Below are 25,385 nucleotides of genomic sequence, written 5' to 3'. Positions count from 1 at the left end.
TACATTTATTAAGCACTTTATTTCTATTATTACACTATAATATATAATGAAATAATTATACAACTTGCCATAATGTAGAATCATTGGGGGCCCTGAGCTTGTTTTCCTGCAACTTGACAGTCCCATCTGGGGGATGGGAGACAGTGACCGATCATCCTGCATTAGATTCTCCAAAGGAGCGTGCAACCTAGATCCTTCGCGTGCACAGTTCACAACAGGGCTTGTGGTCCTACGAGAATCTAATGCTGCCACTGATCTGACAGGAGACAGAGCTCAGGATATAATGCGAGTGATGGGGAGCGGCTGTAAGTAAATACAGATGAAGCTTCACTCGCTCCCCTGCCGCTCACCTCCGGCTGTGTGGCCCAGTTCCTAATGGGCCACGGACTGGTACCTCTCAGTTATTCTACTAATAGGTAGAATAACTGTTCTGAAGCAAGGGGCTCTTCCTTTTGTTCTTGTGCTTTCCATTTGGCTATTGCCCACACCTAGATTTGGCACTAATGCCAACGATAGCCATGTATCTGCTGTCATCACCGTAACCATAAAGAAGCCCAAGCCAGAACTGTGTCAGCAGAGTTGGCAGTAGTCATAGAAGGTTCTGCCTATGTAGGAATTAGGAAGAACAGAGTGAAAGAGAAGTGATCCAAGAAACAGGTGGTGACGACTGTTAAGAGAATCCATGATTTCAGTGGAAAGAGCATATAAGATTGTCCTTAAAATCTTCATAGCCTGATTGGACCCTCAATTTAGTAGTGCTGATTTTAGAAAATACTTGTATTTACTAAGACATGCAGAGATGGAATCTTAGGCATTAAAAAGGGAATAGCAGGAATAGGACAGTAAAGCAAAGGAGTAAGAAACAGAAAAGAACATCAGAATATCTGAAACAAATTGAAATTACAATAAATAATACTTTTTAACACTAAAGGAGACTAATGCAATACATAAATACAAAAAGAATATGATTGATAAAGTTATTACAAGATTCATCCTTATTATAAAAGTACTGTTAAAGGGGCAACAAAAACACACTCAGGTCAAAATCAAATACAGAAATCCCCATTTAGAGTACTCTTAGGACCCCCAGTCGCCCCAACCCTTGTGCAGTAAACTCAAAAAGGAGATTAAGATACATTTTTTAAATTCTCCAAAAGATGTTAGATTAGCAACTGCTTCTCTACCTTGGGCCTACAAAATTATTAATTTGGATCTATAACAAAATTGAAAGATGCTTTAAACCATGTGCTAAAATTGAAAACTAATATTACAAAACCAGAGAAAAAGAACAGGACAGGTTGGATACAAGTGAGCTGATACAGTAACTTTTCAAGATGAGACATGGAAAACAGTGCATTTCCCTCTAAAATCATATTTACAGATCAGAAATTTTATAAGAGAAATGTGATTATGGAGTAACTTACCTGCGGGACCACATTCTGTACATATGTTGGTGGATGCTGTTGCTTTTGCTGAACAGCACTTTCTATTGCTACTTTAGCTACAGTGCTTGGATCTGCTCCTGCTGGCACAGCAACCATTGTTGCGCTGCAGCCAGCATTGTTGGGGTCACTGATTGTAACAATTCTAACTCCTACTTTATTTGGAATTCCTGTGACTGTTTCCCTATCGTTATCCTCTGCTGGCCTCTTTACAGTTTTGCATTCTGCTGTGCCATTTGTAGACCGAACATCAGATGACAGGGCAGGAGAATGGGACACTTTTGATCCTGAGTCGGGAACTGTTATGATTTGATGTCCCTGTATAACAGAGGTTGTAGAATGTGGTGAGACAACTACACTTGGGCGTTGCTGAGGCACATCTGAATTCAAACTTGAAGCTAGAGGTCCATTAAGCAAATCAGTACCACTAAATTGCTGTGTTGCCGCATTTGAAGCCTCCTGTATACTGCTCACAGATGATGAACCACCCAAAGTTAATACAGGTCCATTAGGAATTCTTTCTAGTTGATCACCTTTGGCAGTATCTTGCTGAGTGATATCTAAAGTCCCTTGTGGTTCCATTGGAGATATCTCACCATTTCCTACATGATTGGAAGTTTTATGATTTGGAATGTTTTTGCTTAAATGAGAACCATCTCCTTTATCAAAATCACAGATTCCATTAACTAGCGGTTTTTTCAAATCACTTTTGATATCTTGCATGTCTATTTGTTCTGAGTTCTGTTTCCCAGATGCTCCATTCTCACCTAATTCCAATGATGGCCCATTACTGATTAGTGAGCACTGATTAGTCTCACTTTGAATTTTCCCTGAGTTTGAAGGAGGTAGACTTGAGTCACTGTACTTTCTCCCATTTAAAAGATTTCCCACATGCATTTCATTTTCCTTTGTATCCCCATTGCTGGTGTTTGTGGCTCCTCGTCGGCAGGACGGGTTCTCCATGACTTCAATTTTACGTTCATGAACATGTAAACCTGTTGCTTCCTTTGCTTCCTCCTCCTTTTGGCAAATTATTTTATCACCTTTGAATGGGGGAGTAGCAGTAGTACATGATGATTGTCCAGCAGGAGACGCTTGAGTGGCTGGAAGCGTTTGTACTGGAAGTCCAACTCCTGTCTGCGTTCCGCTCATGGTAATTCCTGCTGGAGCAATGAGCTGAGTTGCATTTCCCTGACTCACAGTTGCAGTTGCAAAACTTGTATTTGGCACAACTGTTATGGTTACCTGATTGCCAGAAGTCCCTTGGAAAATGGTTGCTGGGCTATTTGAGATCAGTGGGCCTGGCAATATTTGTAAGTTCGAAATGGGCACAGTTTGTACTCCCCCTGTGGGTGGCATTGCACTTGGGACCAACTGAACATTTTGTTGCCCAACCAATAGCTGCTGAGCTGGAGTTTGCCCCTGCACTCCAAAACCTGTGGCTTGGTTACTGGCCACCTGATAGACCACCTGAGGGCTAGGAGCTCTTGCATTATTAGGGGGAGGAATCTGTGGAGCTGGGAGAATAAGCTTACCACCTGGTGTTGAAGGACCACGTTTTGGAAGCAGAAGCTGTTTAATCAGACTCGACTCACCAGAGGCAGGCTGACCAACTCCTGCATTCGACTGCTGAGGTTGAACTTGCATCTGTACTTGTTGGGGCTGCTGAACTTGTACTTGTACCTGCTGTGATGGGGGTGCTGGTGAATGTTGCTGCTGTTGCTGCCTTTTCACAGATAACATTTGACTGACAGTAGGAGGTGGTCCCTGTGATTGAGGGGTAGAAGACGATGACATGGCAGTAGGGACTTGGTTATTAGTAGCTGGGACAGGTGATGGTGAAGAAGATGGAGTTATGTTAGGTTGCCCAGTTAGCTGAACTGTCTGGCCAGCTGGAAGAGCTGCTGGATTAGCAAGAACAATTTGGTGAATGGCTGGTGCATAAGTTTGACCTTGTTGAGCTGGCTGGCTTACAATCACTACACTTTGTTGGGCTGGCTGCTGTGGTTGTTGAATAGGCTGCTGTACCACTGTAGATGAAACGTGCTGAGAAGGGAGAGGTTTTGGTGCAATGTTCTGAAACCCTACCCTTGAGGCTTGTGGACTTGGGACACCAGCAATAGTAACCATTTGTCCTGTAGCTACCTGAAAATTCTGTACTGAAGTTGCTGAGACAATATTGGATGCAGAAGTTGTTACATACTGTGGGGGTGCTATGATAACAGTATCTTGTGACTGGCTGCCAGCTGATGTCTGTTGAGATGAAGTTTGCACAGGTTGGGGTGATGTGGTGATTAACTGTTGACCCTGTGAAACTGTAGAAGTACATGCTGGTATGTTCTGTACTCTGCCAAATAGATGACTCTGTGGGACAGCTTGTTGAATTACTGTAACAGGAGTGCCTGAAGGGATCTGTCCTGGTACCACGGTGTGTAATGGAGACTGTTGTGGAATTACAGATGGGTGGTGAAGTAATGTCTGAGAATTCACAACTGTAACAGGTTGTGGCCCTGTACTATGATTCTGAACAACAGAACTCTGTGGAGGTCCTCCTCCAACAGCAATACTAACAGGAACTCCTGTCTGGGGTATGGAATTCTGGATAACTGTAGCCTTAACAACCTCACAAGGAATTGGAGCTTTATTTTGAATGACAGTCACTGGAGCATTTTGTTGCTGGTGGGTATGAACTGAAGGATTTTGTGGAATTCTTGAAACAGTCTGTGCCACAGTATGAACACCTTGTACAGGAAAAGACATTTGTGTTGCAGTCAAATTTGAAGATTGGTTGGTAACAGGAGTCCTCTGAAAATGGTTTCCTATGGTTTGTGATCCGTGAGGGATTCCTGAAAATATGAAGAAAACGTCAAAATTCCAAATGAAATGACTGAAAATCCCAAGTAGGAATTATTTTACTTAAGAGAAAATAGTTTTAAGAAATTAACATCTAACAATTTTGAATCATACGAATATGGTAATAGACCAAGTAAGAAAATGCTACTGGAGAAACAAAAGTTGTACATTTAAAATGCATAGAATATACATTTTTCATTCAGTTTCATTATTAAATCAGTAATACTTTAAAAATACAATAAAAATTAACACCTGCAGGTGAAGGAGCAGGAGATACATCAGGAACAGAATCAACACGAACAACAGAAGTAGAAACTGGTTGCTGCTGATAGTACATCTGAATGGGAAGTGGTATAGCCCTCCGTTTTACTCCTACCACATGAATATGTGCCTGCCCATTGTTACTGGAATCCTCCACTCTCTTCACTGTATGATTTGGAAAGACCGTTCTGTAAAGTATATACATAATCAGTAAGTTTTGATAACTATCACATTGACTTCTAACATTATGTTTACATGAACAACAGCAGTATGTTTACTGTCGCTTATGTATGAACCAGTATGACTCATAGTTATATTCTGCAAGGATGGAAAGCAAAGAAATATAAAAGATTAATCATCCCATTTAAAACATCATTATTTATTAACAATGTCGCTGGGTTTTAAACAATTCCACCCACATATAACTAATAAAAGATACCTATTTTTATGAACTTTGCAAAATATCAAAAAGTCTTTGTATTTGAAGATAACAATATTATATACTATTATTCAAGATTAAAAAGATACAGTCATGTCTTTAACATGTAAAAGTAGGTAGGAAAAAGAAAGTAAACTTAATTTCTTTGATAAATCTCATAATGTTCCAACACAAACACCAGATGTGATTTCTGAAACTGCTTTTTATTTAAACCTCCACCACACTATAACCTATCCATACGAAATTTCTAGTAGTAGAAATATTCTAGATAAGATATTTGGTATTTTCTTTAAAGAGCAAGAGATGTTGTAAGTGATGTAAATGGACTTTATTTAAAGAACTATGGATCCTACCTAAGACATTTATAAAATCCAGTTGATGTTAGGATTCCACCACGAGCTAATTTACTGCAAGTCGAGAGGTATTCAGAATACATTTCTGCTCGAGAAACAGAACAATCTGGACTTACTTCAAAATGAGCATTTAGCCTAAAAGAGGAGAAAAATTAAGCATTATACAATATAGTCTAGGAAAGTCCATATTTAAATATACTAAAGCCATGTGGAGGCAATGTGTTAAAACTAATAATTATACCTACTAATCAAATTTCACTGACTCATACGTTAGTAGCAAAAATATATGCTAAATTTTAGATTAAATCAAGAGATTAACATGCTTATTTTAGTATTAAAAATGACACTGACAACAAATATAAAAACTATGTTCACATCCCAATGAGAGCAGGGTTGGTCTGCTGACAACAAATGTTCTATAAGAAATAGTTTCATTTAGTGAATATCTATTCGGGATCCTGTCTTGTAATACTCATAATATAAAGCAAGTTCCCAATTACGTGCTATTTGCATTGTAGCTGAAGAAAATGGGGGGAAACTGAACTAAGGTTAAACTTTTCTTGGCTCTTGGATCAAATTCCTTCAGAAAAAAGTTATCCAAGCTTTTCAGCTACTTCCTAAATAATGAGACTTTCCATGCTGCACACTCCCATTTCCCCATTTCAGAACAGTTTTAATTTGTAATCCATTACAAACTAATTCAAACCTCATTTTGTCTTTTTCTTAAAATGACCTTTACCTATAAATTGGGATTGGAGGCCTAATTACCCTGATAGACTCTTTCCATAACTCACTATGTATAATAGGCCAAACTTAGCTTTTTCTGAAAAACTAAATCAAATAGTAATTATGATTAAAAAAAAAAACTGTAAAATGATTCTCTTCCCCATCTCCAAGAAACAGCAGAAACGTGCAACTGGCATTTATAAGACCAAATCTATGCTTAACACACACACATTTTATAGTGGTTATGGTGTGTATTCTTTCCAACTTTCATAATCCTGTCTGTACTGAAATTTCAAAAAGACTAGATATAAAAACTTCATTTTGGTTGCAATGTAGAAGACAAACAACATTTCCAAATATTACTGGAAAAGATTCAAGTATAAGGGGCCAATGTGTAAAAATATAGAAGGTGAGGAAAAAGCAAACAATTAGAGATATTTAAAACCATAAACCTGATTTAAGCAAAGTAGAAAAGTCTGGAGAAAACTGTCATAGGAACAAAAATATGTATTGAAACCACCAAAAATATGGAACAAAGAGTGACAGGAGCATGAAATGGGAGACAAATAATGTTAGTGAATGGCAGAAAAGTGATCAAGAAATTTTTAACGTGATATATCACTGGAAAGTGATTGTGTACTTCAATCTGTTAATCTCCTAAAGAATTTAAGTCGAACTTCATACTAATGTTGAGGCAACTATCCATAACAAGTGAAATTTTTAAAACTCTTCATTTGCTTTTTTTCAGAAAGTGGTGCAGATATGACTACACAATCTTTTCAAGGAAATATTGTCAAGCTGCTTATTTCTGTTCTATCATTTGATTAATGTCCCTTTACTATTCACACACCCCCAAAATTATTAATGACTAAGAAGTTTTGTTTTAGATGGAAGAGAAGAGACATTTTAAAACACCTGGTTTTATTTTCTTAAGGTCAGTCCAATTCAGTTTTAACAAAATGTTAATTTTAGAAGAACAAATTTTGTAACCTGACAAACTGTACTTTCTACAAAGTGAAAGATAACTTTTTAACACAAGTTTTACTCTGAAAAAAGTTAAATGGTGTAATTTAATGACATTCTAGTTATACTATTTTAATTCTGAAAATTCTGATGAATATTTTTCTTTCAAATTATTCCAATATACAAGGGGATTTTAAAGTGTCCTTTCTTTGTGTAAATGATATTCTACTCTAACTAAAAAGGAATACAGAATAAAACATTCTGAATGTCTGTAGAATATATTTCCTTTTTTTCTTTGCTTTACTCTTCCCAAGGATAAATCCTTAATAGAAATAAACCACTTACCACTGACAAGCAAACTTCTCACTATCTATTTCCACTATTCCTGGAGGTGGAGCAACATGCTGCGCTACAACTGCTCTGGAAGCTAAAGAAAAAAATACATTAGCTACATCATTTCTTAAAACTTAGTCACTATTTGCCATACTTTTTTTATGGATATTGAACCCATTAATACAGTGAATACCTTTTTAAAAGGTATATAAACATATGAAAGTATACACATTTGAGAACAAACCTAATATATAATGGAGCACATATCATACCAGGCACTGTCTTAGAGGATTCATATGAACTATTTTGTTTAACCTCATAATCATTCAAATAACAATTAATATGGATGATTCAATAACAATTAATATGGATGATTCAGTTAATATAACCTCTATTATTCCCATGGGCAAGACACTGAACTAAATACTTTACAATATCTGCTTATTTAATTCTTCTGTGAGGTAGGTACAGATAAGAAAACTGAGACTCAAAGTGATTTAAAAAACTGGCCCAGGGTCATACAGTTCAACACATAAGTTGAGCATCTTTCAGTTTAGCTACAGAAGCAGAATGCAGCAGAAATTATAGCTTCACTACCTAATTTAAAAGATTAGTAACTCTGTAAGTGGCATATATAAAATTTTTGGAATACAGTGAACAAAAGCTGAACTAATTTAAAGTTCCATATTCAAAAAAGGATTTCCATAATTTTTCTGGGGAAGAAAAAAAGAAGATATCTGTTGTAATAATAAATTTGAATTATACTTTTTTCCTGAAAGAGGCAACCCAGTTGTATACAAATGTACTAGCTATTAATCTTAAGACACATACTTTCTAAAGTTTCATCTATGACGTAATTTAAAAGTTTCAAGGTCAATGAATAAATGAGTAAATCACCTATTATTTTCTAACATGTTGAAGAGATCTGTAGAAAAATGATGTATGTTATCTTTTCTTCTCCACTATGTTATACAAAGGAACTAATGAAAACATGAAAAGTAGTCATATTATAAATTATAAGTCTGAATCATGTATTTGTAAATAAAAATTAAAATTAATTACCCTTTTTTCACTATTGATCAGCATTACTTTGTAGGTTTTTTAGAAAACTTGTTATGTGACACCGCAATGTAGTTTTTAAACACACAGATTATACACAATTTTTTTCAGATGATATTTTAGCAAAGCTTCTCAGAACCCTCAAACAGAACAAACGCATTTTAAAATTATTGGAACTAGGCAAGCTCCACAGCACAGCCAAATGTGTGAATGATCTGAGGCAATCATAACCTTTGATGAATGCCCCATGCTTTCTTTGAGGTAATAGCTAATTGTAGCCACTTAACAAACATATACTCTGTATAAATCCATTTATATTTACATTATTTATTTTAATCTTTTAAGTCTAAGTTTAATTATACCTATTTTACAGATCAGAAAACTAAAGCTAAGAGATTAAGTTCAGCCAGGAACACGTGGTGGAGATAGCAGAGCTGGGTATACTTGGAAGGACTTCTTTTAAAAGTGTTGGATTTGAATCCAGGTCTGTCACATTTCAGAGGCCATACTATTATATGCTCCTTGAGATAATGCAACAGTTAGAACAAAAATAATTTTTCCTGTTGGCAATCCTAGCTTATCTTCTCTTCCCCTTCTAAGTTGACGATATTAATACAGAAAATACTTTCTAGGGCCTGAAACTGTGTAGAATCTTCTTCCCTTTATCATCGCTACTATGAAAGAGTATACCCTACTTAGACTGAAATTTCCTGAATGAATTAGCAATCAATTTCATGAAACACTAGAAATTACGTTGAAATCATGAGAAGCCTTTATAAACAATGTAGAAAGAAGAATAAAATCACAAATGAGAATTTAAACTGGAAACATAATTACTATAAAAAGTAGCTACAAACTGAGGAGCACAGCCCTCAGGATACCTGAAGACATTCTAAATGAAGGTGCTTATACTTTGAATCAATTTCCAGATACTCAACTTTCTTATGTATTCTTCCTAAAACTGCTTTGCATGAGAATATCACCTCCTCTTTGATAATTGTTTTTCTCTGATTTTGGAATCAAATGACTTAATTCTCACCCATCTTTGATAGCCCTGCAGGATTATGCATTATGGTTAAATGCATAAACCAGAGCCAGAGAATTCCATCACTCACTAGCTAGCTGTGTAACTATTAGCAAAATAACTCTGTCTATACAATGGAGGAAAGTAACAGTACATTAACCTCATATGTTGCTATAAGGATTAGATCATGTGCAAGTCACTTAAAATAATGCCTAGCACAAAGTAAGCACTATATAAACGCTAGCTACTATTATTATTGTTATAGCGTAACATGTTGAACACTAAAGAGAGAATTAGAAACATTAGTGTCCATGAAGCCTCTTAACCAAGGTATTAGTGGTATAGCTTCCTGTCAATACCAGTATTTTACATATTACAATTAAGGGCAAAGTTGGGCCTTAGAAACTGGGTATTCTGGCCCTTTGGTTTGTTCTAAATTCAGATAAATTGTAGAGTAATGATAATTCTGCTTAATGCCCTTGCCTCCTCAACTACTGTCAAAGAATGCATTAGTTCTTAGGCAGAATCCTGTGTAAACAAAGTACAGAAAATATTTTAAAGAAATATCAAAGGTGGACCAGGCACGGTGGCTCATGCCTGTAATTCCAGCACTTTGGGAGGCCGAAGTGGGTGAATTGCTTGATCCCAGGAGTTTGAGACTGCCTGGGCAACACAGTGAAACCCCGTCCTTAGCCAGACTTGGTGGCATGTACTTGTAGTCCCATCTACTCAGGAGCCTGGGGTAGGGGGATCGATTGAGCTCCCGAGGACAATGCTACAGTAAGCCAGGTTCTGAAGGCGCCCCTGTACTGCAGTCTGGGTGACAGAGTGAGACCCTTTCTCAAAAAAAAAAGAAAGAACGAAAGAAAGAAAGAAAGAAAGAAAAAGTATAGAAGGTGGTGGTATTTTATTTCATTCACATTACAAACTCATGGCAAATTCAACTGTTAAAATTCTGAAGGAAAGAACATGTCATACTAACATACTAACATACTTTCTTGAATTGAAAAACAATGTTGGACTTTTTCTGAGTAACAAAAAGAGTCTGATTAAGCAAGAGGCTTTTGTTAATAAAAACTATCTTTACTAGGTTACATGGCAGACATTTTCCGAAAAATCAACTGAGGTAAATCTGCAGCATCAAGGTTTTCACAAAAATATATTTGAAGTATATGATAAAAAGCACCTAAACATCAAATACATTGTAACAGTCTTGAAATGAACAATATTTCAATTTTCCTAACCCAGTAATTCTAAAAATACAGTCCCAGGACCGCAGCATCCGCATCTCATGGGAACTTGATAAAAAGGAAAATTCTGTGACCAGCTTGGGCAACATGGTGAAATCTCATCTCTATAAAAAAAAAAAAATTCAAAAATTAGCTGGGTGTGGTGGTGGCCACCTTTAGTCCCAGTTACTCAGGAGGCTGAGGTGGGAGGATAGTCTTGAGCCCAGGTGATAGAAGTTGCAGTGAGCTGAGATAGCACTCCAGCCTGGTCAAGAGTGAGACGCTGTCTTTAAAAAAAAAAAAAAAAAAAAAAAAGGAAAAAAGAAAATCTCAGGTCCCACCTGATCCAGAAACTCAGGGAATGTAGCCCAGAAATCTTTAATAAGTCTATCAGATGATTCTGATGCACCTAAGATTTGAGAACCACTGTGCTAAAACTTCTTGAATAAATCAGGTTACACAAGATGCCTAAGTAAAACAGTAACAAGTATATTCTTGCAGTCAGGTACTTGCTAATTCTTTGATTTCAACAAAACAAAGGAGAACTCAAGTTTTCAGATGATTGTAAAAAATAAGTTTAATACTTTTTGGATAATTCTGAAGTTCAAAGAACTGTAAATTCTATCTTCATCTATTTGATGATGCAAACTAGATTTTTCAATTTACATCTATAAAAAGGGAAACAGGGATACGATTGATGCTAAACTCCAGTTTTATTCTAGCAGTAAGTAATAGTCATTGAGAGATACACTGAATTAATAGCATCTAGAGAATTAGAGGGGAGAGTCCTATTCATCTTATTAAGAGATACATTTCAAGTAAATTTTTGTTTAATAATTTTTTTTTTTTTTTTTTGAGACGGAGTCTCGGTCTGTCACCAAGCTGGAGTGCAGTGGCACGATCTTGGCTCACTGCAACCTCTGCCTCCGAGGTTCAAGCAATTCTCCTGCCTCAGCCTCCTGAGTAGCTGGGACTACAGGCGCACACCATCATGCCCAGATAATTTTTGTATTTTTAGTAGAGATGGGGTTTCACCATGTTGGCCAGGATGGTCGCAATCTCTTGACCTCATGATCTGCCCGCCTTCGCCTCCCGAAGTGCTGGGATTACAGGCATGAGCCACCGCGCCCGGCCTTGTTTAATAATTATTTATAAAAATTTACAATGTATTTACTATGTGATGTACCATTTATTAATAAAACCTGTAATGATAAAATATATGTATGTGCGTTTTATATATATATGTGTATATATATATACACATGTATATACACATATATATACACATATACGTGTGTGTATATATACATATATACAAATATACAAATATATATATAGATTTTTTTTTTGAGATAGACCAGGTTCTTGCTCTATTGCCTAAGGTGGATGCAGTGACACATTCATAGCTCACTATGGCCTTTGACTCCCTGGGCCCAAGCTGGGACTACAGGCATGCATCACCATGCTCAGCTAATTTTTTTCCTAATTTTGTAGAGATGGAATCTCACTATGTTGCCAGGCTGGTCTCAAACTCCTGGCCTCCAGTGATCCTTCTGCCTCAGCCTCTCAAAGTGCTGGGATTACAGGCGTAAGCCACAGTGCCTGGCCAAATGAAATTTTAAAAATTTAGAGCTTTAAAGAATAACAAGGAATTGAAAAACTTTAAAAATGTCTATTTTGTACCTAAAAAGTATTGATAGGGTGATGAATAAAAAAGAATCTCAAACATAAAATGTATTATATTAGGATAAAACTCTTGTGAGGATACTGGAATACGAGTTCAAGGTGAAAGAGGAATATTATAAAATTTCTGATGTTAAAGAGTTTGTGTATTTTAAAAAATGAATGATGGTATCAAGATTCCACTGCATACAAAAAGCACTGTAATTATTTTCTTTTAAAAATGTAGTTTAATATACATCAAGACAATACATACTTTGCAACTATTTAAATTATGATAGAGATTTAGATGTTAACCTAAAAATGGGTAAAAGGTTATAAGAGTTTTCAGAGGGATTGAGGGAAGCGAGCAAAAAGTTTAAAGATGGTAATTCCATAAAAAAGCAGCATTAAACTATGCAGGCAATAGCTAAACCACAAAGGATAACCAATCAAACAATTTAAAGTTGTCATTCAGGGAGAGCACAAGTAATAAAGTGCTCTCCAGCTGAAAATTAACTCTCTTCAATCCCGAGCAGTCTGGTCCCATCTCTATGAATGAATTACTACATAAATGAATAAGCCACAAATTCTCAATGTTTAAATTCATTCATTTGCCAAATGAGGACCAAATTTTAGGTTGAGAAGTAGGTTCATTTGCTCAGGTCAAAAGAACTGTGGAGGTCAACGGCTAACCACGCAGCAAAAAATAGTCTTTATCAAATCACCCTTGAGTATTCATTGACATTTTATCAATTTCCCTAACAATGTTCCTTTATGTCTCTCAATTAATTTAATCTTTAGTTTCTTCTTTGATGGTAAAAAACATTCCCACCACCCACTTAACTAGCAATATGAACAGTTTCATTTCTTTCTCAAGGTTGAGAAACCGTTAATATTCTGACCAAAGACTCCCCAATATAAACTGGCTGTTTAACGTCTATTACCTGTAGTTGAAAGCTCATTGAATAGACTGGCAGTCAAAATTATCTATTTTGTGCCTTCTGTTATTTGTCCACTTTTGTTAGGTGGATCCAAGTTAGTTGAGTGAACATATGACACAAATCTATACACTTCAGAAGGACACAATGGAAATCAATGAAATATATGATAAGTATTACATACTCGACATAGAGTACATAATTTTCATACTACAAGTTGGAGTAGAAGACAAATTGGGACCATGAATGAATGTGAGAACAGACAGCTAGAGATGATGAGAGTTCAATCTCAATCATAAGCATTGGCAATTGAAAAGGCCAGGTATTTAGGAAGACTCAACAAGATCTGGTGAATGGATATGACGGCTAAAGATTAAGGATAATAAAATTTTTGGTTTGGGGCTAGTGAGGGAGGATAAGAGACCTAAATGCATTTCTAGCTGAAAGGAAAAAGTGAGTAAAGAAAAAGAGATTAAAGATATGGGAACATGGAGATGGGAAAGACTGATATTCAAAGTAAGTTTCAGAAGAAATTAGCATCTCTTTCTGAAATGAGCAGAAGCTAAAGGAAAATGAGTCCAGATGCTAATAAGCTTGTAATTGAAGGAGTAAGAAATTGAAGAAATTCATTCTACACAGCCTCTGTATTAATTGCAAAGTGAGAATTAAGATCAATTGAGAAAACGAGCATCCTCCATTCAAAAAATATAAAGAAAGATAAGTGTCTTGGGGACAGCAGGAGGTGAGAGGATAGGAAATGGAAGGGTAGGTGAGATGAAAGATGTATTTTTAGTATAAACCAAGGTAGAGAAAGCACTCTAAAAAAAGGCTAAGGGTGGTAAAATATAAAAAATGATGACTCATAATGAGCCAGTGGAAAGGAGTTCAAGGACTGAAAAGAAAAGTCTGGTTATTAGACATGTCTGTAGTATAATTACAGTTGAGCTAAACAGAATTGAGCTAAGAGACACTAGGAAAGGTGCATAAATGCAGGTATACATGCTTGTAAGTGTGTGTATACATATGTGCATGTGTCTTGTCCTAGGCTATTGATTCTGTGGTGTTGGTTCCAAGACTTAAGGATGTTAGGAGGATTATACTTATGTGTCCTGATGATCACCTGGGAAAATTATAAGGTAATATATGAATAATCTATTCCTGGCATGTCAATTTCCCATAACCAAAATCACAAATAATATGCCTATTGTGGGCACTTATAGCTATCGTAATTATGAATATCTAATCCATCACATTACTCTAAATCCTGCCCAACTTAATTTTCCTATTATACTATTCTTCCTATGGGCTCACTTTGATCCTGCTACTCCTGGAATGTATAATATCTAAGAAATTGAAGTACATATCCAAATTCCACTTTGGCCTACTCTACTGTAAAATATCAGTTCTCTATACTGCACATTGAAATTTATTCTTAGGATCAAATCTTATACACTCATAACCACACTGAAAAAGAACATGTGAAAACACTAACCTGGGGCAGATGCTACATGAGTCTGGGTTTGGACTTGCTCTATAGCTTGTGGCCTAATTTCAGATAACATTTGATGACTGGAACTTGGATGTTCAATGAGTTTTACCGCAGCTAGTGCATCAGGGCCAAACATCTGAATATCCATAGAAACCAGACACACTAACATGTCTAAAATAAATAAAAAGCAATAGTTATTAGTCAATAATATTATAAATGAATGCCATCACTGGTGAACACATGTTGTACAGAATACTTATAAATGTGAATAAATGCTAGTCCATGAATCACAGTACATCAGAATTACCTGTGCATCTTTAAAAAAAAAGATTTTTAGGCTGGGTATGGCAGCTCACACCTGTAATCCCAGCACTTTGGGAGGCGGAGGCAGGTGGATCACGAGGTCAGGAGATTGAGATCATCCTGGCTAACATGGTGAAACCCCTTCTCTACTAAAAATACAAAAAAAAAAAATTAGCTGAGCATGGTGCCTGTAGTCCCAGCTACTCGGGAGGCTGAGGCAGGAGAATGGCATGAGCCCGGGAGGCGGAGCTTGCAGTGAGCCAAGATCAGGCCATTGCACTCCAGCCTGGGCAATAGAGTGAGACTCCGTCTCAAAAAAAAAAAAAAAAAAAAAAAAGATTTTTAGGCTCAATCTCTGAAAACTGATTTAATAGCTCTAGGGTGGGAGCTGGTTATCTATATCTATGTATCTATCCATATATATATATACTTTTTTTTTTTTTTTTTTTTTTGAGAAAGGGTCTTGTTCTGTCACCCAGGCTGGAGTGCTGGCACGATCACAGCTCACTGCAGCCTCAACCTCCCAGGCTCAAGAGATCTTCCCACATCAGCCTCCCAAGTAGCTGGGAACTACAGGCATGCACCACTACATCCAGCTAATTTTGTTTATTTTTCATACAGATGAGATCTCACTATGTTGCCCAGGGTAATCTTAAACTGGGCTCAGGCGATTTTCCTGCCTTGACCTCCCAAAGTGCTGGAATTACAGGTGTGAGCCACCATGCCCAGCAGTGGATATCTACATACTTGAAAAGATTCTCAAGTGATTCTGATGTGTAGCCAGATTTAAGAACCACTGATATGAAAAGTGACACATTAACTTCTCAATAATAACAGTTTTCAAGCTGAATCTTTATTAATTCTGATTTTAATATTTATTACACCTGAGAAAGATATCATTTTAATCACCAAGTAAAACGTTAACATGGCATGTGTTAGTAAGTATATTTAAAACTGATAGCTCTTATGGAGGTGGCTTCATTAATTTTAAAGATTGCAGCACTACCAGCAACTTCTAGGAACAGAAGGAAACCTGTTTCACTTAGCTTTAATTGTTTAATAGTAGTAGCTGGCCATATGAAACAGAAAGACCTGCTCTCAGATAAGTTAGATATAGCAGTTTTGTCCATTTCAAATTTAATACGTAACAACAGAAATGAAGAGAAGAAATAGGAATTACTGATAGCCATGTAATCCTGGTCTCTAAATTATAGATGCTTCTTGCTCATTGAGCTACGCTTCTTCCAGAGTTGTATACTTCAAATTTAATAAAAATAAAAAATAAACAAGATAATGTTGCATGTTAAAAAATGTAATTATTGTAAAAATAGCCATCACTGAATTTAAAGCATAATAAAGAATAATGGAAACAAGTATGCCTGAGGAGGTAATGACTCTTCAAAATAAAACACTAAACCCCAAATATAAATTGAGGGTTTTGTACAGTACCATATTAAACACTTTTCCTCAATAAAGAAAATAAGCGTTTTTTGATCCAGTCTTACCTATGCTCTTTTCTACTTTTGCAATTTTTGTGCAAGCAACATCTCCCATTTCCGTGAGCATGTATAGCACCTCGAGTGTTGAGATTACGAGCAGCACATCAGGTAAAGTGAGATGACAAATGATCTCTCTGTAGGAATCCTGATCCACATATTCACAAATTAAAACACCATTATCTTCTGCTTTGCAAAGATTTCCCAAAATTTCCATGCCTGAAAAACATACAAATATGTATTATTAAGAAATGATAGTTTGTTTACTTTAGAAAGTAAATACTTCAGTGAAAACTCACCTCTCATCTTTAAAAATCTATCCCTTGACATTAGACATTTTGTAACAGTATGAAACATCAGATGAGTAGTTTTGAAATCAACAGGGTCCAATAAAAGCTGGAAAAAGAAACAACACTACTATTGGCTATGCTTCTTCCAGAGTTGTATATTTCAAATTTAATAAAAATAAAAAATAACAAGGACAATGTTGCATGTTAAAAAATGTTATTGTAAAAATAGCCATCACTGAATTTAAAGCATCATTTAAAATATTTTTTTCCATAAAAGTGTGTGATATTTCTACATCATCATTTTTAGCAACTAATACATGTAAGCATTTAATAGTCTATAAATATGGCAACTATAAAATGCCACATCCTAAAATTGTAACATAAATGTTGCTAACTATAAAAACTAGTTTAAGGTACAGTCACATGCTTACCTCAGCTGCAATATTTCCTAATGTGTCAAGGCCTAATTGCCTTAAAGAAATAAAATGACTATGTGCAGAAAGTAATAGGAAACGAAGACAGGTACGATTAGCTGCCAAGAGCTTAACATTGCCCTCCTCAAAGGAAAGATTTCGCAAAATCACTGCAATCTGAAGTACCCGCTGTCCTTCAATATCGTTAATGCCCAGCTTTCGAGGTGGATGAAATAAAGACTCCCAAATCCATTCTCCTGATGTACCTTCTACAACAGAAAATACATATTTCACTTAAATTAATATTTCATTTATTATTAATACTTCAAAGGTTTTGAAAAATTTTGCTTTCACTAACTTACCATGAGACTTGTTTCTGTCAGAAATGAGGTCACGAACTTCATTATCATCAACGATGTCTTTCCAAAACTGTAATGAGAAATTATTTAATTTTCCATGATTTGAAACAACTATTCTATTGCTTTAGAAATAGTCACACACAGGCTGGGTATGGTGGCTCATGCCTGTAATCCCAGCACTTTAAGAGGCCAAGATGGGAGGATTACTTGAAGCTGGGAGTTCGAGACCTGCCTGGGCAGCAAAGAGACACCCCATCTCTACAAACTAGAAAATTCAAAACATTAGCCAGGAGTGGTGGCACGTGCCTGAAGTCCTAGCTACTTGGGAGGCTGGGGCAGGAGGATCACTTGAGGCCTGGAATTGAAGGCTGCAGTGAGCTGTGATTGTGCCACTGCACTCCAGCCTGGGCGAAAGAGTGAGACCCCATCTCAAAATTAAATTTAAAAATAAGTTTTAAAAACTAGTCACACAATATGAAAATAATGTGTCTACTTATTTTTAGTTCATGTGGATATTGCTACATTCTAGGGAATTAATTCTTTGATGTAAATATTTGATTGCCTATAGTTTCAGATACTTATGTAAAAAGGCATCTTTTTATGTTTAGGGCTTTTTAACCTGAGGGCCACAGACTACTAAAAGGACTGTGAAAGAAATCAGAAATCTGTGAACTTGGACGGGGGAAAAATGACATCTCTATGTACATTAAACACTACTGGAAATTTGACATTTCTTTTTTTTTTTTTGAGATGGAGTTTCGCTCTTTTCGCCCAGGCTGGAGTGCGATGGCACGATCTCGGCTCACTGCAACCTCTACCTCCCGGGTTCAAGTGATTCCCCTACCTCAGCCTCCCGAGTAGCTGGAATTATAGGCACGTGCCACCACGCCCAGCTAATTTTTGTATTTTTAGTAGAGACGGGGTTTCACCATGTTGGCCAGGATGGTCTCAATCTCTCGACCTTGTGATCCGCCTGCCTCGGCCTCCCAAAGTGCTGGGATTACAGGCATGAGCCACTGTACCCAGCCTTTTTGTTTGTTTGTTTTTGAGACAGTGTCTCGCTCTGTTGCCCAGGCTGGAGTGCAGTGGCACGATCTCGGCTCATTGTGACCTCTGCGTCCTGGGTTCAAGCGATTCTCCTGCCTCAGCCTCCTGAGTAGCTTGGACTACAGGTGCTCGCCACCACGCCAGGCTAATTTTTGTATTTTTAGTAGAGACAGGGTTTCACCATGTTGGCCAGACTGGTCTTGAACTCCTGATCTCGTGATCCACCTGCCTCGGCCTCCCAAAGTGCTGGGATTACAGGCATAAGCCACCGCGCCCGGCCTGGAAATTTGACATTTCTTTAGAATTTCTTCAACTCTGAATATTAAGCAATGAACTATAGTAATATTAGCAGTATCTGTGACATTATGTGTATATTTCAAAACAACTGGGTTTTTTTTTTTTTTTTTTGGAATCAAAGTTCTTAGGCATTTAAAACCATTAGTTGGAAAAAGGCTTACTGGCTTCATGTGATCATCAAAGAAATCCATTGCACAAAAAATCCATGACAAACAATGTTTGGTAGCAATAAAAAAGAAGTAGGCACATTTTTTTAAAAAGACAATGTTCAATAACCAAGAAAGAAGGGCCACAAGAATTCAGATATTAAAGATATCAGACACAAAACTTAAAATGACAATGAACAGTAAGTTCAAAGAAATAAAAAACTAAAAATTTTAGCAAAGGAATGAAAACTATATGAAAGAACTAAAAAGAAATTCTACAACTGAAAAACATAACTAAAATTAAGAATTCAGTAGATATGTTTAAGAACTGATTAGATACAACCCAAGAGTGAATTTATGAGCAAGAAGAGAGGGCAAGTAAATAAGTCTGAAGTATAAAGAGACAAAAGGATGAAGAGAAAAAAGTGTATGAGACATAAGGCACACAGTGAAAAGTTCTAACATACAAATAATTGGAGTTCCTGAAGAAGAGAAAGAATGGGCAGACAGAATATGTGACAACATAAGAGCAGAAAATATTCTAAAATAACTGAAAGATGTTAACCTATATATTTCAGAAGCACTACAAACTCCAAGAAAGATAAAAAAAGAAAAAAGGTGTGGAAACATCATCACAAAACTCCTGAAGAACAAAGAGAAAAATCACAATGGGATATTTTCAAAATGATGGAAGAAAATATCTTCCAACGTATGTCTTTTCGTTGAGACAGGTCTCGCTCTATCACCCAGGCTGGAGTGCAATGGCGTGATCGCAGCTCACTGCAACCTTTGCCTCCCAGGTTCAAGCGATTCTGCCTCAACCTGCCAAGGAGCTGGGATTATACGTGCGTGCCACCATGCCCAACTAATTTTTGTACTTTTAGGAGAGACGGGGTTTCACCATGTTGGTCTGGCTGGTCGTGAAGTCCTAACCTCAGGTGATCTGCCCATCTTGGCCTCCCAAAGTGCTGGGATTACATGGGATTACAAGCGAGAGCCACCGTACCCAGCCTGCCAACATAGAATTTTTAAACAGTGAAACTGTTCCTCAAGAATGAAGGTGACATAAAAACATTTTCTGACAAAAACAGAAAAGCTCATTATCTACAATCTAAGGAAGAATAAATGATAAAGGTAACTGTGGTTAAGCCAAATTAAAACACTTTTAAAAGTCATGGGGTAAAAAAAACATGTAAATTTAAAATTTAGAAAAATACTTTCAAGTGACTATTTGTTTAGGCCATATGGAGTATGGTACTGGAGTAGTCATCCTACCAAAACCCAATATGTATGAAAAAACTGTTTTCAGAGATTGGAAAAAAGTTAATGCAAGACTGTAATCATTGAATAGGAGAAACAAATAAGGTTATTCCAATGACTGACTGGTATTTTTATTTGGATATTAATTCTAGACTAAAGCATAGGGAAGAGAAACCCAAGATATCATAGTGATTGCTAAGCTGAAAACACTTAACAGAGCACAGCAAAGCTAAGGAGGCTAGAATATGAGAGCAAATTTTCAATAAGGAAAGAGTTATGCAGAGAAAGAGCTCCATGAATCTACGTACATATACTTTGAGTTCATTGCTAAGTATTAAGTTACACAGATGTATGCTCGAAATCCACAATGCTAGTCAAAAAACTGGAGAGAACAATTCTAAGAGGCTGTAATTAAACAATTCCTAGAATAGAGAAACCTCATATACACCTAGCTCATTCAGGAGAAATTCCCAAAATGTCATACCTAAGTAGAAGGAATAAACAAGCCCTAGAGTAAAGGCTAATCTACATATGTCATAAAGCTTTAAAACAACCCTACTCTGATAATCCATATATGAACTAACAGCCTGCTAAAACAAAGTTCAACATTCTGGAAAAATGCCAAAGTTCAGACACTCAACAATGTCACACTCACACAACAGTCACATCTAATAAAAAATTACATCTACAAAGAAATGAGGAAACATGACTCATAACCAAGACAAAAATCAGTTTCAAGAAAAATAAGATAGTGAAATAACAAAGATAACAAGAAAATTAACAATGATATTAAAACACTATTACGTTCAGTGATATAAAAATATGAACATAATTAGCAAATAAATGGATAATATAGGACAATCAAATAAAATTTCTTGAGCTGGAAAATGTAATACAGATGTTCCTTGACTTATGATGGGATTATGTCCCAATAAACCCCTAGTAAGTCTAAAACATCATAAGTTGAAAATGCATTTAATACTCCCAATAAACCCATAGTAAAGTCAAAAAAACTAAGTTTATTGTAACTTAGGGACCATCTGTATCTGCAAATAAAGAAAATATACAAGATTTGCTTAACTAGAAAAGATGAATGAATAACAACAGAAAATATATACAATTAAGTACACAGAAAACAAAAAAGGTCTAAAAATACTGAAAGCTTCAGTGACCTGTGGAACACCCCCATGATCTAATATACATATTCAGTCATCCCTCAGTATCTGTGGGGACTGGTTCCAGGACTCTCCAAAGATATCAAATTTTCCACAAGCTCAAGTTCCTCATATAAAATGGCATAGCAGTATAGAATTCGCATATAACCTACAAACATCCTCCTGCATACTTTAAATACAGTATACCAAATACAGTGTAATGTGAAGTAAATAGTTGTTATACTGTCTTCTTTTAATTTTTTATTTTTATTACTTTTTACTGTTTTTTAAATTGCTTTTTTCCCCAAATATTTTCAATCTGTGATTGATTAAATCTATGGATGCAGAACCCATGGATTCAGAGGCCAGACTGTAAATGTAGTACCAGGAAAAGAAGAGGAGTCTGGGTGTGGTGGTGGATGCCTATAGTCCCAGCTACTTGGGAGGCTGAGGCAGGAGGATCGCTTGTGCTCACGTGTTCAAGGTTGCAGTGAGCTATAATTATACCACTGCACTCCAGCCTGGGTAGCGAAGCAAGACCCTGTCTCTAAAACAAACAAACAAAAAAACCAAGAGGGGAAAGAAAAATATTTGAAGAAGTGATTGTGAAAAACTCTCCAAATTTTATGTAAGATACCAAACCATAGATCCAAGAAACTAAACGAACCCCAGGTAAAATAAGCAATGAAAACTGCAAGGTATATCATAATCAAATTAAATATCAGTAATAAAGAGAACATATTAAAAGCAGTGAGAGTCTACAATACATATACAAGAGCAATAAGAACAAAGTTGACTTCTTGTCAATAACAATGCTACCTTTAAAGTGCTCAGACAAAACCCTAAAACCTACAGTTTTATATCCATCAAAAATATCCTTGAAACATGAAGGCAAAATAAAATTTTTAGATAAATAAAAGTTGAGAGCCTAAACTCAACTACATCATTAATTTCCTAAAGTGTAAATGGGCTTAATGCACTGACTTAAAGGCAGAAATCGCAGAAAAGGCAGACTGTGGGGAGAAGGAAAATAAGTGCTAACTATATGGTGTCTATAAGAAACACTATGTATAAAAACACAGATAAAAACTATAAAGATGGGAAAAATATATTATGACAACATAATAAGAAAGCTGTAGCTAAGTTTCATACATAATGTTTTTTAAAAGTTAATTCATCAGGAAAATATAACAACTGTAAATGTGTATGCAACTAACAACAGAGGTTCAAAACACATAAGGTACAAACTGACAGAACTGAAAGGATATATAAACATTCATAATTACAGTTGATGATTTCAACACTCACATCTCAGGAAATTGTAGAACAACTGAACTCATGGAGATGGAGAGTAGAATGATGGTTACCAGAGGCTGGGGCAAAGTGGGAATGGTTAATAGGTACAAAATATAGCTGGACAGAATGAATAAGATTTAGTATCTACGAGCAAAACAGGGTGACTACAATAATTTATAGTATGTTTAAAAATAACTAAAAATGTATAAGTGGAATGTTTATAGCACAAAGAAATGATGTTTGAGGTGAAGAATACCCCATTTACCCTGATGTGATTATTAAACATTATATACCTGTTTCAAAATATCTTCTGTATCCCTAAATATATGCACCTACTACATATCCATAACAATTAAAAACTTAAATAAATAACCCACATAGAGGAAATCACAGTGGAAATGAGAAGATAGTCAGTTGTAATGAACACATGACATATCAAATTGGTAGAATAAAGTTAAGCTGTGCTTAGAGGTAATTCTGTGGTCTTAATTGTATGTATTAGAATGTACATATTAAAAAAGTAAAAACAACAATCAATCGTGTAAGCACCTGCTCTAACTTCTAACAAGTTAGAAAAAGTGCAGCAATAGAAGATATATGAAAAGCAGAAATTAATGAAAACACATACAACAGCAGGAAACATCTAATCTTCCTCAATTATATTTGTGTTTTCTTCTAATGCCTTTTTTTTTTTTGACACAAGAGTCTCATTCTGTCACAAAGGCTGGAGTGAAGTGGCATGATCTCAGCTCACTGCAACCTCTGCCTCCTGGGCTCAAGTGACTGTCCTGCCTCAGCCTCCTGAGTAGCTGGGATTGCAGGTGCCCGCCACAACGCCCAGCTAATTTTTTTGTATTTTTAGTAGAGATGGGCTTTTGCCATGTTGGCCAGGCTGGTCTCAAACTCCTGACCTCAAGTGATCCGCCTGCCTTGGCTTCCCAAAGTCAAAGTGTTGGGATTATAGGCGTGAGCCATCGTGCCCAGCCATTTGTGTTTTCTTGATTTCATGTGATTAGTGATTATACTGATAACCTCCACTCCCCATTGTGACTGCATACTTATTTAAACACTTTGTGCAATTTACACTTTCATCACTAATTTTCTGGAGTTAAAAAAAAAGTATATAATTCTATGACCAAATGGTTTGGCTCTTGATGCAGTGTAGTGAGGACAGAATATAGGACCCTGGGTCACTTTATGAAGTGGGGAATTATGAATGCAGCTCTGTATCATGGTGAAAACTTTGAAGATCTAATACCTTCAAAGAAAAAGAGGCAAAAGGCCTTGACTGTCTCTGCTGTAGTTTTGGGTTAAAAATAATGCCCCAAATTTTGTACCACTGGCCTACTCCCCAATCTCCATTGATTTGGTTTTAGTAACTACTCGAGTCACCGGAAAATCAATAAAGAAATTAATATAGTCATTCTGAACCAGTATTTCTCTGTAGATGATTGGCAATTGCAATAGAGTAGTGGAAGAATAAACTTTCAATCCAATCTGTACAAAAACCCTACAAAAACAGGTCTGCTGAAATTTGTAACCAACATTATAAAACAGAAGGGAATATTCCACCGTGGAATAAGTAAAATTAGTCACAACAGCTTTAGATATTAGAATAATCAAGTGTATTTAATTTTTAATTTACATATTATAGTTATATATTTTGTTTCTATATTATATACTTAATTTATATAATTCAAATTAATTTATTAAAAGATTTTAAAAATATCTTCAAAATTATTAAAAACATAAAAAAGAAGATCAAAAGGGAAAATCTAAAGTAGGACGGAGAGAATTTCTAGAAATTAAAACATGATCACTAAAATAGAAATTTAACAAATAGGTCAAGTAGCATATTAGGCACAGCTGAAAATGATTAAGGAACAAGCCTAATGAAATTACCCAGAATGCTGCTCAGAATTAAGAGAAGGTCAGAAATTGACAAAAAAAAAAAAAAAAAAAGAAGAAGAAAGATAACCTAGAAGAAAAGGCAGAAAACAACAGAATGACAATAATACAAGAAAAATATAACTTATAATCTACAATTCTATAAATGGAACATGGACAAAAATAAAGACAATTATAAAACTCAGAATTTTATCAATAAAATATCTTCATTGAAAGATCTAGTTTAAGATGTGTTATACTGAGAAAAAAACACATACTCAGAAGGGAGATGAAATACACAAGAAAGAATGAGGACAGAAAAATAAGATTAAAAGATCTGCTTTCTGGGGTTTTAAATTGCATAGAGGTATAAAAACAAAAATAACATTTTTAGCAATGAGCTATACATAAAAATAGGAAAATAAATATTTTCTCTAATTAGAAAATATAAATTTTTACTGAAATGTAGTAGGAAGAATTTCAATTTCTTGACTAAAAATCTGGTACTTTCAAGCCCTAACGGGGTAAATAAACCAATGAAAAGGAATCTAGAAAAAGATCCATATGTATATGATTGGTGGATTTATGACAATGGTGATACTGCGACACAGTTTTTAAAACAAATAATGTAGGTTCAACTGGGTATCCATATGAGGGAAAAAAAAA

The 25,385-nt window shown here is 35.8% G+C and overlaps 1 protein-coding gene across 2 annotated transcripts in view; it reads right to left on the bottom strand.

Annotated features, from left to right (window-relative positions):
* Positions 1-25,385, bottom strand: part of ARID2 (AT-rich interaction domain 2) — a 183,459-nt gene that overhangs the window by 53,516 nt on the left and 104,558 nt on the right. For both annotated transcript variants that reach the window (XM_055251236.2, XM_055251237.2), the window contains exons 7-15: positions 17,636-17,702; positions 17,292-17,542; positions 16,870-16,966; positions 16,580-16,789; positions 14,775-14,942; positions 7,383-7,464; positions 5,349-5,483; positions 4,548-4,744; positions 1,425-4,288 (exon numbers count right to left, since the gene is read on the bottom strand). In XM_055251236.2, coding sequence (XP_055107211.2) covers positions 1,425-4,288; positions 4,548-4,744; positions 5,349-5,483; positions 7,383-7,464; positions 14,775-14,942; positions 16,580-16,789; positions 16,870-16,966; positions 17,292-17,542; positions 17,636-17,702 — 4,071 coding nt within the window. The remainder of the gene's footprint in view (positions 1-1,424; positions 4,289-4,547; positions 4,745-5,348; positions 5,484-7,382; positions 7,465-14,774; positions 14,943-16,579; positions 16,790-16,869; positions 16,967-17,291; positions 17,543-17,635; positions 17,703-25,385) is intronic.

This window comes from Symphalangus syndactylus, chromosome 17 (assembly GCF_028878055.3).
Source record: "Symphalangus syndactylus isolate Jambi chromosome 17, NHGRI_mSymSyn1-v2.1_pri, whole genome shotgun sequence".
Classification (NCBI taxonomy): Eukaryota; Metazoa; Chordata; class Mammalia; order Primates; family Hylobatidae; genus Symphalangus; species Symphalangus syndactylus.
Note: the sequence above shows the minus strand (reverse complement) of the source record. Positions and strands in the feature narration are given on the sequence as shown.